The 14,148-nt window shown below is 42.5% G+C and overlaps 2 protein-coding genes across 2 annotated transcripts in view; both read left to right on the forward strand.

Annotated features, from left to right (window-relative positions):
• The window catches only part of LOC139312008 (zinc finger protein 84-like), a 43,033-nt gene that overhangs the window by 20,934 nt on the left and 7,951 nt on the right, over positions 1–14,148 (forward strand). The window lies entirely within an intron of this gene.
• LOC139310057 (zinc finger protein 135-like) lies at positions 8,828–10,398 on the forward strand. The gene is made up of 2 exons (XM_070934221.1): positions 8,828–10,208; positions 10,285–10,398. The coding sequence occupies exons 1-2, from the start codon at positions 8,828–8,830 to the stop codon at positions 10,365–10,367; spliced, it is 1,464 nt and encodes a 487-aa protein (XP_070790322.1). The 3' UTR covers positions 10,368–10,398.

The raw sequence follows: 14,148 nt of genomic DNA on the forward strand, positions 1-14,148 counted from the left end.
CCGGCTTCAGGCCCGGGTACAGCACGGAAACGGCATTGGTCGCGTTGGTTGATGATCTCTGGAGGGCTCGGGACAGAGGTTGTTCCTCTGTTCTGGTCCTATTAGACCTCTCAGCGGCATTTGATACCATCGGCCATGGTATCATGCTGTGCCGGTTGGAGGGGTTGGGAGTGGGAGGCACTGTTTTACGGTGGTTCTCCTCCTATCTCTCCGACCGGTCGCAGTCTGTGTTGGCTGGAGGGCAGAGGTCGACCTCAAGGCACTTGGTTTGTGGGGTGCCACAAGGGTCGGTCCTCTCGCCTCTCCTGTTCAACATTTATGTGAAGCCGCTGGCGAGATCATCCGTGGTTTTGGGGTGCAGTGCCATTTGTACGCTGATGACACCCAGCTGTACATCTCCACCCCAGACCACCCCAACGATGCCCTTGAAGTGATGTCCCGGTGCCTGGAGGCGGTGCGGGTCTGGATGGGGAGGAACAGGCTCCGACTCAATCCCTCCAAGACTGAGTGGCTGTGGCTGCCGGCGTCCCGATATAGTCAGCTGGTGCCATCGCTGACTATTGGGGGCGAGACATTGGCCCCCACGGAGAGGGCACGTAACTTGGGTGTCCTCCTGGACGCACGGCTGTCTTTAGAAGAGCATATGACGGCCGTGGCCAGGGGGGCTTTCTATCAGGTTCGCCTGATACGCCAGTTGCGCCCCTTTCTGGATCGGGACTCCCTATGCACGGTCACTCATGCCCTCGTTACTTCCCGCCTCGACTACTGCAACGCTCTCTACATGGGGCTCCCCTTGAGGAGCACTCGGAGGCTCCAACTGGTGCAGAATGCGGCCGCGCGGGTACTTATGGGGGCAACATGGCGCTCCCACGTGACACTTCTCCTGCGTGAGCTGCATTGGCTTCCAGTGGTCTTCTGAGTGCGCTTCAAGGTGTTGGTTCTTATCTTCAAAGCGCTCCATGGCTTAGGACCCAATTATTTACGAGACCACCTTCTGCCTCCAATAACCTCCCACCGGCCAACACGCTCCCACAGAGAGGGTCTCCTCAGGGTGCCGTCTGTCAGGCAATGTCGGCTGGCGACCCCCCGGGGAAGAACCTTCTCTGTGGGGGCACCCGCCCTCTGGAATGAGCTACCCCCAGGGATACGACTAATCCCGGACCTCCGGACCTTCCGCCGGGCCCTGAAGACTTTTTTATTTCAGCAAGCCGGGCTGGGTTAAAAATTTTTAATTGGGTGAATTTTATGGGTAATGGGGTTTTAAATTGGAGAAGCCTAAGATAATTTAATTTTGTTTTAATGTATTTTAATATTTGTATTGTGTGTTTTTAATTCTGGCTGTTCACCGCCCCGAGTCCTTCGGGAGAGGGGGCGGTATAAAAATTTAATAAATAAATAAATAAATAAATAAATATTCCTTCTTCTCTTAATTGTTCCATAGATTTTAGTTGTAATCTAACTCCTTCTTTATAAAGGAGTTCCTTTTATGTAATCTTATCTTGTTTTTGCTCCACATTTATATTCTCTATCGCGTGTCTGGGTACTGTCCATATTGGTAACTTATTGTTTAATTTGTATTGATACTTCTTCCAGACACGCAATAAAGCATTCTTTAATATATGACTTTTAAAAGTCTTATCTACTTTCTTATCATACAATAAATAAGCAGCCATAGACCAGACCATATCCTTCAATGTTTAATATCCTTTCCTCCGTTAAATTTAGCCAATCATTAACTGCTGAGAGGGCAGCAGCTTCGTAATACAATCTTAAAATGGGCATTTTAAGATCTCCTCTTTCTCGTGTATCTTGCATTATCTTTTGATTTACTCTCGGTTTCTTCCCTGCCCACACAAATTTATTTATGCCCTTCTGCCATTCCTTCAAATTTTCAACTTTTTAAGTATAGGTATCATTTGAAAAAAAAAATAAAAACCTTAGTAAGACATTCATTTTTACTGCCGCTATCCTTCCCAGCAAGGACAATTGTAATTTTTTGCACTTTTCCATCTCTTTCTGTATTTTTTGCCACAACGGTTCATAATTGTGCTGATATAGTTTCATATTTGTGGTCACAATATAAACCCCTAAATATTTAACCTTCTTTCCTATCTCAAATCCTGTTACCCTTTCTATCTCTTCTTTTTGGCTTCTAGTCATATTTTTAGCTATTATCTTTGTTTTAGCTGTATTTATTTTAAAACCAGATACTTGTCCATATGGGTTAATTATATCCATCAAGGCTGTAATCGATTGTGCTGGTTGGGCTAAGGTAACAAACAGGTCATCCGCAAATGCCCGTAACTTATACTCATGCTGTCTGATTTTAATTCCCTTTATTGTATCTGTCCCACGTATTTTACTCAGTAAAATTTCCAGCGTCAAAATAAACAACAATGGAGACAAGGGACAACCTTGCCTTGTTCCTTTTTCTATATTAAAAATATCTGTTAAACCACCATTAATTATTATTTGCGCTGTTTGTTTCTGATATATTGCCTTAATAGATTGTATAAAATAATCTCCAAGTTGCATCCTTTCTGTTAATTTCAATAGAAAATGCCAATTCAATCTATCAAAGGCTTTCTCAGCATCCAAAATACTAGCACTGCGGGGACCTGGTTGTTCCTCCCCAAATACTCTAGTAAGTTAACAATTTGCCTTACATTACTTTTCATTTGTCTACCATTTATAAAACCAGTTTGATCATGATGAATCATTTGCTGCATAACTATCATTAATCTATTTGCTAATATTTTAGCAAAAATCTTATAATATGTATTTAAAAATGAAATCGGCCTGTAGTTTTTTGGATCTGTATGATCTTGACCCTCTTTTGGGATCAAAGAAATAAAAGCCGTCTTCCAAGTTGGAGGTACCTCTCCTCCCTGTTGTGTATTGTTAAATAATTCCTTCAGTGGTTCCACCATTTCCTCCTGTAAACTTTTATAATAAACAGCTGTCAAACCATCCGTCCCAGGAGCTTTACCCACCTTCAATTGCTTAATTGCAAACAAAATTTCCTCGGAAGTTATCAATTGATTTAAACTATCCCTCTGCTCTTTTGAAGTTATATAAATGTTCTCTTTCTGCAAATATCTATCTATATCTGTATCTTGAATTTTATCACCAGTATACGGCCTTGAGTAAAACTCTAAAAAAGATTTTTTAATCAATTCTTGCTCATGAAGAGCCTTGGTACTACAGTGGTTTAAAGCACCCTGTTATTAACACAGCTGCCTGCAATTTACTGCTGGTTCGAATCTCTCCAAGGCTCAAGGTCGACTCAGCCTTCCATCCTTTCTAAGGTAGGTAAAATGAGGACCCAGTTTGTGGGGGCAATAAGCTGACTTTGTATAAATATACAAAAGTATGAAGGCTATTGCTTAACGCACTGTAAGCCGCCCTGAGTCTCCGGAGAAGGGCGGCATATAAATCAAATTAAAATTAAATAAAATAAATAAATAAAATAAATGAACCTCTTTACCGTTGTATTTTATTTTCTCTATAGTCCTTGATTTCTGCTTTTTCCTTAACAAATATGCTAACCATCTGCCAGGTTTATTGGCATTACAAAAAGTATTATGTTTAGCATATTGTAAATTAGTTGCCACTTGGTCTGCTATTAACATGTTAAATTGACCTTTCAGTAAATTAATTGCCTCTTTAATTCTCTTATCTGTTGGATTGGCTATCAAAGCTCGTTTTTGTTTTCTAATCTCTTCTTCTAGTTCCTTTCTTTTTTCCCCCTGTTTTTTTTCTGTACTTATTATTCAAATATATCAAAATACCACATATATGCTTTACTTGCATCCCACACCATTTCCATCGATGTACCCTTTTGCATATTCATAACAAAAAATTCTTTCATAAATTTTTTACACTGTTTAACATTTTCTTCATATCTAAACAAATTATCGTTTAACTTCCAGGACCTCCTAAGCCCCTTTCCATACTCCAGTTCCATCCAGACTGGACTATGATCTGTCAATGTTCTTGAACAAATCTTCGTATTCTTCACCCTAGAAAAGAGGTCGTTAGTAATTAGTATAAAGTCAATCCTTGAAAAGGGTTGATGTCTATCCGAAAAGAAAGTAAAATCTTTTTCTTCTGGGTTTCTTTCACACCAAATATCCCTCAACTCCCAATCATCCATCATCTCCAAAAACGATTTGGGCAATCTTGCTTTTGCTGAAACATTTTGCTTAGGTCCCTTCTTGTCCTTTTTAACATCCAAAACACCATTCCAATCACCCAATAGGATACAAGTTTTGTATCCCCATTGTGTCAACTTAGAATGTAGACAATTATAAAATTTTTCCTGTTGTTGGTTCGGGGCGTATACTCCAATTAAAAGTAATTTTTCTCCCTTTATTAAAAGTTCAATTGCTAAGAATCTTCCTTGATTGTCTGCTTCAATTAATTTAGCAATTAAGTCTCTTTTCAAATATATAACTATACCATTTTTCTTCTCTGGTGCTGCTGCTACATAATGTGTACCTAATCTTGTATTTATTAAATATTTTTGATCTTCTATCCTAATATGAGTCTCTTGTAAACAAATTACGTCATTTTTAAATTGTTTAAGATAGTGAAACATTTTCCTCCTCTTCTGTGAAGAATTCAAACCATTAACATTCCAAGTTAAAAATCTAGTTCCCATGTTTGGCCCTCTGAAGCATTTGGAGCATTTGCTGATGGTCATGCCTCATTTGACCTTTAGATCTGGCTCCTCCCACTGCTTCTGTTTTTGTAGTTCCTTGAGTTGCCATCTGGAGTTGTTGCTGTCTTAATTCTTCCTTGCGTTTAGCTGTTGCTGCTCTGGCCTGTCTTTGATCCTTTGGTTCTTCTGGTATATCAATTAAATCCAAATCTTGAACAGCTATCTGGATTTGTAGCAAATCTTCTTGACTGGTCGAGGCTCCCCCGTGAACTATTGTCATCAGTTCTTCTCTCTCTCCTTCCATTACTTCCTTTTTTCTTTTAACTTCTGGTGATTTTGGTGGCCCAGCCTTTAACACGTTGGCATAGAAATCTCTTGCTTTCCATACTGTATTAAGCCGATATCTCTCACCCGAATAGTTCACAACTAAGCCGGCTGGCAGTATAGATTCCCATCTATACTGTATTTGGCATTTTCTCAGTTCATCCACCAGAAAGGCATAATCCCTTCTGGCTCTCAACATTTTTTTGGGGGGGGGGATTTCTTTCATTGTCATCACCTCCTGGCCTTCCACTTGAAGCTTATTTTTAAAGGTAGCCTGTAAAATTTCATTACGTAGTCTCCTTGTGGTAAAGTATATTACAATGTCTCTTGGTAAATGTTTCTGTCTGGCCACCCACGAATTGACGCGATATATCTTGTCAATCTGCCAGCCTAACTCCACTTTCTGCACCCCCAACATCTGTGCCAATGCCTCTGACATCATCTCTTTCAAATTCTCTTGTTTGTTCTCCTTCACCCCTCTTATTCTTAGAGCAAATTCCATATCTCTCTATTGAATCATTGTTACATCAGCTTCAGCCCTTTCAATTTTGTTCTGAGTCTCTCCTAATTTATTGTCCAAAATTTCAGTAGATTGCTTAATTTCTTCAACTTTATCATCCAAGATTTCAATGTGACCTGCCAAACCTTTAAATGCCAATATTATATCATCCCTGTTTTCCTGAATCCGAACTGAGATCTCATCTGAAACAGACTGTGTTTTTTCATTAGTTTCATTAATTTTTTCATTAATCATAGTAGCAATTTTATCCTGTGTAGCTTTTAGGGCTTCTTGTATCATTTCAAACGTTAAAGTCTGTGGATCTGTTGGGGGAACAGAGGCTTACATTCTAGAAGTATGGGCTGGAGAGCTTCCGGCACTCCCAGTTCCTTTAATAGGAACAGTCTTTACAGGTTTTGAGGCCATTTTTCAGTTTAAATTAATCTTTGTATTTTAATCAGAAGCCAAAAAGAAGAGTTCAACAAAGTTGAAATTTTTTCCAGTCTTAAATTGATGTCTTAAAATCCTCCTCCTTTCAGTACAAAAATATTTCCCAAGCAAGAGGCTATCAGCGAAATGAAACTTTCCTTTAACTTTCACTTTCCACGCCCTTTCAAGCCTCAATCGCCATCTTGTTACAAATTTACTAAGTTGTTATTTCCGAAGGAGGTAATGAACATTGGAGTTAAGTTTAGATACTTGCAGTCTGACTTCTCCTGGCTTGTTCTGCCTGCAGCAATTTAGGATGATGGAAATCCCCTCAGTTGTTATTGGCAGAATTGGTCGCGGCGCCTTGCTCCACTAATTAGCAGAGTTGTCCCAGGTCCGGGGCAGATTGACAGGCTTCTAGGGAGCTCTCGCCCTTTGCGCCCCAGAATTTCTCCTAGGGCACTTGGGGAGCTCTACCTTCACCTATCGGCTCTCCTCCCTCCCCTTTCCCCGGGGAGAAAGTTTCCAACTGCCAGACAGCTGTTTTTCGGCTGTTCTGGTGGCTTTTACGATACCGGGGATCGGGCGCTCACGGAGGAGTGTCTGCGACGTGCGCGGAGCCAACCGGAAGTCACTTCAAAAGCCTTTTGAGGCCTGAACTTCAGCCTTGCCATCTCAACATATGAGCAATCATCCAATTCATCCAATTCCTGATTAATAATAGCTCAGAAGGTTTCAGATGTTTTTTCAGACTTCAAAGACATGAATTATCTTCATATTGTAGGTGTGTATATTTTTATTTCTGAATGTACATACCTGCAAATGTATAATCTATCCCCAGGACCTCCAGATAAACAGTCATGTGAAAAAGAAAGTATACTCACCTTGACTTTTATGATTTTATGTATCAAGACATAGTAAAAATCAATTGGTCCTTAGAAGTTCTTAATAGTAGGTAAATACAACCGTAGATGAACAACAACACATGAAATATTACATCAGGTCATCATTTATTTTATAAAAAGGAAGCCAAAACGGTGAAGTCATGTATGAAAAATGTATGATTCAATAATTTGTAGAACTAGCAACAACTAGAAGTAATTGTTTTCTGTGTGACTTTATCAGTCTCTTGCAGTGTTGTTGAGGAATTTTGGCCCAGTCTTTTTTACAACATTGCTTCAGTTCATTGAGGTTTCTGGGTGTTTTTTTATGCACAACTCTCTTGAGGTCCTGCCAATTGGGTTGAGGTCTAGACTTTGACTGCATCACCTTGATTCTTTTTCAAGAATCACCTTGATTCTTTTTCAGCCATTTTGTTGTAGATTTGCTGATGTGTTTTGCGACCATTATCCTGTTGCATAATCCTTTGTCAGCCAAGCTTTAGCTATTGGTGAGATGGCCTGTGGCCCAATTGCATTATGGCCAACCATCTCCACTTTGGTCTGGTCTGTGCAAAGGACAGTGTTCCCGAAGTCCTGTGATTTGTTCAGATGCAACTTTGCAAACAACAGCCCTGTGCTATGACCTTTTTAGAGAGAAGAGGCTTTCTCCATTCAACCCTTCCAAACGAACCGTACTTCTTCAGTATTTTTCTAATTCCATTGTTATGAATCTTAACATTTAACATGCTAACTGAAGCCTGTAGAGCAGGGGCGTCAAACATGCGTCATCACAGCATGATCATGTGATCACAACTTTTTCCCCTTCTTTAAACGTGGCCGTGGCCAGTGTGTGACCCATCTGGCGCACAGGCCACTAGTTTGACAGCCCAGCTGTAGAGTCTGAGATATAACTCTTTGCAATTTCTCTGGCCATTCCACCATCTGACCTTGGGCTGAATTTCCTTGAACGTCCACTCCTGGGAAGATTAGCAACTCTCCTGAATGCTTTACACTTCTCTTCCACACTGTAGAATGATGGGTTTTTAATTGTTTGGAAATGACCTTTTAAACCTTCCCAATTTGATGGGCAGCAACAATTTCTTCTCTAAGATCATTGCTGATTCTTTATTCTTTGGCATTGTGTTAACACACAACTCAGTGTCAGAGATAGATGTAATCATACTTGCTGATTATCAATTGATCAAGGGCATTTTATTAGCAGTACGTGGCTGTTACTTCCCCTCTTTATACTATGGAAGCAGTGAGAAATTTCCTAATGGTGAGAACAATTAACCAGCAGAACAACTGGCCTTCAGAAGTTGTGGTGCTCATCACTGGAGGCTTTTCAGAAGAGATGAGAGAGCCATTTGTCTGAAATGATATAGGGTGACCTCCAAGGTCCCTTCCAATTCTGTTATTCTCTTCTGTTCTGTTGCAATGATATTTATGATACCCTGATAAGTAAAACCACAAGAAATCAAAGCAGGTGTAGTTTCTTTTTCAATTGATAGTATTTGAAAACAACCTTTGCATTGCTAAGAATTTGTGATTGACTGAAGTCAACAATCGAATTAGAATCATTGAATGGATATTCAAACTTGGATCTGGGTGGTCTTCCATGTGTCAATTGAATCATGATCAATGTAAGAGCTTATTGGAGCATTGTGGCATGTTTGCTTTTTCATTATAATGTAAACTTTTTTCTTCTTTTCTCATCTTCTGCAACCATTTTATGCACAATTAAAGATACACTTTTATTTGAATCTTATAGACAAAGAAAATGGCAATGAGCACTCTGGACAACTGAGGATAACAACAACCAGTAATTCAAAGCAGCACTAAAGATATTATCCATATTTTTGACCACCTCAAGAATATTAGTTGTGGAAAAGCTCCATAGACGTTTCTGTTCTGGGAAAGATACAACTTGCAAATCACAGCTGATTATGCCAGAGGGGACCCATACTGGTGAAAAAACGTACAAATACTCTGTATGTGGCAAAAGTTTTGGTCACAACTTGATTTTCTTTCATGGAAGGACCCACACAAGAGAGAAGCCGTACAAATGTTCCCAATGCGGTAAATGCTTTAGCAAGCATGGTAACATGGACTCACACCAAGGAGAAACCCTTTGAATGTCCTGACTGTGGGAAAAGTTTCAGTGAAAATTCCAGCCTGATTAAACACCAGAGGATTCACACAGGAGAGAAACCCTTTGAATGTCCTGATTGTCGGAAAAGTTTCAGTCAGAATTCCAGCCTGGTTCAACACCAGAGGACTCACACAGGAGAGAAACCATTTGCATGTTCTGATTGTGGAAAATGTTTTGTTCAGAATTCCAGCTTGGTTCAACACCAGAGGACTCACACAGGAGAGAAACCCTTTGAATGTCCTGACTGTGGGAAAAGTTTCAGTCAAAATTCCAACCTGATTGGCCACCAGAGGACCCACACAGGAGAGAAACCCTTTGAATGTCCTGACTGTGAGAAAAGTTTCAGTCAAAATTCCAGCCTGGTTAAACACCAGAGGATTCACACAGGAGAGAAACCCTTTGAATGTCCTGATTGTGGGAAAAGTTTCAGTCAGAATTCCAGCCTGGTTCAACACCAGAGGATTCACACAGGAGTGAAACCTTTTGAATGTCCTGACTGTGGGAAAAGTTTCAGACGGAATTCCAACCTCATTGGCCACCAGAGGACTCACACAGGAGAGAAACCCTTTGAATGTCCTGACTGTGGGAAATGTTTCAGTCAGAATTCCAGCCTGGTTCAACACCAAAGGATTCACACAGGAGTGAAACCCTTTGAATGTCCTGATTGTGGGAAAAGTTTCCGTCAGATTTCCAGCCTGGTTAAACACCAGAGGACTCATACAGAAGAGAAACCCTTTGAATGTCCTGATTGTGGGAAAAGTTTCAGTCGGAATTCCAGCCTGGTTAAACACCAGAGGATTCACACAGGAGTGAAACCCTTTGAATGTCCTGACTGTGGGAAAAGTTTCAGTCGGAATTCCAACCTCATTGGCCACCAGAGGACTCACACGGGAGAGAAACCCTTTGAATGTCCTGACTGTGGGAAAAGTTTCAGTCAATATTTCAACCTCATTGGCCACCAGAGGATTCACACAGGAGAGAAACCCTTTGAATGTCCTGACTGTGGGAAAAGTTTCAGTCAGAATTCCAGCCTGGTTCAACACCAAAGGATTCACACAGGAGAGAAACCCTTTAAATGTCCTGATTGTGGGAAATGTTTCAGTGATAATTCCAGCGTGCTTAAACACCAGAGAACTCACACAGGAGAGAAACCATATGAGTGTCCTGATTGTGGGAAATGTTTCAGTGAAAATTCTAACTTGGTTAGACACCGGAGAACTCACACAGGAGAGAAACCATATGAGTGTCCAGACTGTGGGAAAGATTTCAGTACTAAGGATAGCCTTCTAAATCATACACACAGGGGAAAAACCATTTAAGTGCCCCGAGTGTGCATGATGCTTCAGGAAACCTTCCAACCTTATCGTACACAAGAAAATCCACATGAGGCCCAAAGTGATGAGTGTAGACAGAGTTTGAATTTCATTTCTAATGTCACATTGTAAGTCCAGCTGAGAAATTGACTATTTAATTTGACTACAAAGAATTTGCCTGATTTTTTGTAGGCAAATATGTCATGATATTAGTCAGAAAGGAAGAAAGGAAAAATTGGAACATACTAGTTTGATAAAGGCTATCTGGCCATCAGCAGCAGAAGTTGCTGAATATTTATTTTTGCAGAAATTATGCAATTATGTAAAAATCTTTTTGGGAGTGTTCTTTGCATTTTTATCATGGTAGATGATAGAAATGCCACAGGCATAGTCCCAGCCTTTTTTTCCCTGGGTGCCCCCGAGATTTTCAGACCCAGAATTCCCCCAGCCAGCATCTCTTTGGGATAGGAGCACTCAGACTATAGTTAAGAGATTGTGGCTCCTCATATAATAGCAATAGCACCTTGACTTATTTACCACTTCACAGTGCTTTATAGCCCTCTCTAAGTGGTTTACATAGTCAGCATATTGCCCCCAACAATCTGGGTCCTCATTTTATCGACCTCGGAAGGATAGAAAGTCAAGTCAACCTTGAGCCGGTGGGAATTGTGCTGTCAAACTGCGCCACCATGGCTCTTATGAGGAGAAAGTGAGCGTAGAGTGGAGGGATTCAAAGTTCATCTTTTCCTAACTGTTCCAGGAATTCAGCGCACGAAGCATGTCTGTTCAGATTGTGTCAAGAATGAGGCACGCAAGTGGAAGAAACCACAAAACCAGTGTAATATTTCAGATGTAAAGGCTGTTCTGCCCTGCAGGTGACCTTCATGAAGAAGAGCTGTAGAAATACTGAGTTGAGGAGAAAAGGGATTGTAGTTTTCAGCACAGGATCTCCAGGTTTATTCACAACTCTTGCTGTGATCTCCTTTGTTTTTAGGGGCCTCCTTGTTAAGACTTTGACAGCTGGGGCCTGAGAGCAGCACCAAGGGACTGATACTTTTGTGGTTCTCCCCCCTTGGTGGGGAGATGTGAGAAAAAAATTGTACAGTAGATAATCAAGCAAAATTAAATGAAGCCAATCTAAGAGTCAGAGGGGATGGTCTATAGAGCGAGGTCAAAAGCCATAAGTCCCTACTCAGACGAACAGTCCATTTCCTCAGAATCAAACTTTGAAGCTCAGATTGAAAGGTGGAAAGTAGGTGTTATATTTGGAAGATACTGGATCTTGAAAACTGCAGCCTTGAATTTGGGGCTGGAGTAGCAGGAACAGCTGTATGGATAGATTTTTTGGGGAGGAAGAAAGCCCAGTTTGGTGGTCAACAGGCTACAGCCTGAGAGACGCTCATTTCCGGTCCTGCTTTAGGCACAAAGCCATCTCAGAGACTTGGCCTGTCCCGTCCTGTCAGGTCTTTGAAGGGAAATCTGCTTACAAAAAATCTTGCCAAGGAAACTGCAGAGAAATGGGAGTGCAGGATAACTCCCCAAAACCTACTTTTGCAACTTTGGAGAGTGAAGCCTGACCTACTTAGCTTCCCAAGATTAGGGACGTGTTGTGCCATAAATATTTATGAAGTTCTTGTTTGTATGCACAGCTGCTAAATTATTTCCAGCTTCATCCTATGAATGGAATAATGAAACCTGGAACCATAACACCCACCTTCCAAACCACATCTAGATAGGAGAGATTCTTTCTGTCTGCATTGAAGGAAGGGCGGAGGATTTCGGACAATACCTGAGAGACAAAATCTCTCAGATCCGGGTGGATTTGGACTCTGACTGGGTAGATCAGGGCAGGGTGACGAGGAACAGTCTTGAGAATGTTATCTGGGAGGAGTTTGATGCTGTGACTCCCGATGATGTGGACAGGATTTTGCGGAGACTTAGTGCGGCCAAATTTTTACTGGACCCGTGTCCCTCCTGGTTGGTACTGGCTTCCCGGGAGGTTACACGAGGCTGGCTCCAGGGCGTCATTAATGCTTCGTTGAGTGAGGGTCACCTCCCCGCTGCCCTGAAAGAGGCGGTGGTGAGGCCTCTCCTCAAGAAGCCATCCCTGGATCCGGCAATATTGGCTAACTATCGTCCTGTCTCCAATCTTGGCTTCATTGCGAAGGTTGTTGAGAGTGTGGTCGCGCAACAGTTTCCGCAATTCCTGGAGGAAACTTCCTATCTAGATCCATTCCAGTCGGGTTTCAGGTCAGGGCACAGCACGGAAACGGCATTGGTCGCGTTGGTGGATGATCTCTGGAGGGCTCGGGACAAGGGTTGTTCCTCTGTTCTGGTCCTATTAGATCTCTCAGCGGCTTTTGATACCATCGACCATGGTATCATGCTGCACCGGCTGGAAGAGTTGGGGGTGGGAGGCACTGTGCTGCGGTGGTTCTCCTCCTTTCTCTCTGACCGGTCACAGTCTGTGTTGGCAGGGGGGCAGAGGTCGACCTTGAGGCCTCTCATCTGTGGAGTGCCGCAGGGATCGGTCCTCTCGCCCCTTCTGTTCAACATTTATGTGAAGCCGCTGAGTGAGATCATCCGTGGCTTTGGGGTAAGATACCATCAGTACGCTGATGACACCCAGCTGTACATCTCCACCCCAGGCCACCCCAACGATGCCCTTGAAGTGATGTCCCAGTGCCTGGAGGCTGTGCAGATCTGGATGGGGAGGAACAGGCTCAAGCTCAACCCTTCCAAGACTGAATGGCTGTGGCTCCCGGCATCCCGATATAGTCAGTTGACTCCATCACTGACTATTGGGGGCAAGTCTTTGGCCCCCACTGAAAGGGCTCGGAATCTGGGAGTCCTCCTGGATAGGCAGCTGTCTTTGGAGGAACATCTGACGGCTGTCACCAGGGGGACCTTTTATCAGGTTCGCCTGATTCGCCAGTTGCGGCCCTTTCTCGATCGGGATTCCTTGTGCACAGTCACTCACGCCCTCGTCACCTCTCACCTTGACTACTGCAATGCTCTCTACATGGGGCTCCCCTTGAAGAGCACCCGGAGGCTCCAGCTGGTCCAGAATGCAGCAGCGCGGGTAGTGATGGGAGCAACATGCTGCTACCGACGACCTCCCATCAACCGGTGTGCTCCCACAGAGAGGGCCTCCTCAGGGTGCCATCAGCCAAACAATGTAGGCTGGTGACCCCCAGGGGGAGGGCCTTCTCGGTTGGGGCTCCCACCCTCTGGAATCAGTTGCCCCCGGAGATAAGGAGAATCCATGACCTCAATGCCTTCTGTCGTTCCCTGAAAACCCATCTTTTCCAGCAAGCCGGGTTGGCTTAAGAAGAAATTTTTAAATTCTTTTAATCAGTCTGTGATTTTTTAACTTTCGGGCCAAAATTTATATATATTTTAAAATGTTTTTTAATATTTGTATTCTTTGTTTTTTTTTATCTTTGCTGTACACCGCCCTGAGTCCTCAGGGAGAAGGGCGGTATATAAATTGGAAATTAAACTAAATTAAATTAAATTAAATTAAATTAAAATCCTTGCAGAGCCTAAATCTCACTAGAGGGAAGAGTTGCTCTGAGCAGCCTTCCCAATTTCCACAGGAGTTAGCTTTATTATTCCCAAACAGTTTGGGCAAAAGACTTGGAGGGCAATACTTTCCAGAAAGCTGACGTATAGATTTCTGCACTTTCTTAGGTGTGACTCAATGGAGATCAAAACCTCTCTACATCCCCCAAACTTTATGACTGATTGCTGTGTCTGTGAAGGATTTAAGACCCAGGAGAATCAGTGGGTCAGAGGCTCAAAGGGAGCCAGCTTCATTCCTGCTGCCCAGAGATGGTTCCAAGCACACCCATGCTAAATGCCTTGTGCGTCTGTAACTTTGCATA

Source organism: Pituophis catenifer, unplaced genomic scaffold, assembly GCF_029215685.1.
Source record: "Pituophis catenifer annectens isolate HBS135680 unplaced genomic scaffold, rPitCat1.0.hap2 SCAF_2, whole genome shotgun sequence".
In the NCBI taxonomy this organism is placed as follows: Eukaryota; Metazoa; Chordata; class Lepidosauria; order Squamata; family Colubridae; genus Pituophis; species Pituophis catenifer.

Excerpts from the sequence above, each read along its gene's own strand:
- LOC139310057 (XM_070934221.1), top strand. The coding sequence starts at position 8,828 with ATGGAAGGACCCACACAAGAGAGAAGCCGTACAAATGTTCCCAATGCG. Across the intron at positions 10,209-10,284 it reads TGAGTGTCCAGACTGTGGGA|GATGCTTCAGGAAACCTTCC; the intron begins AAGATTTCAGTA and ends CCGAGTGTGCAT.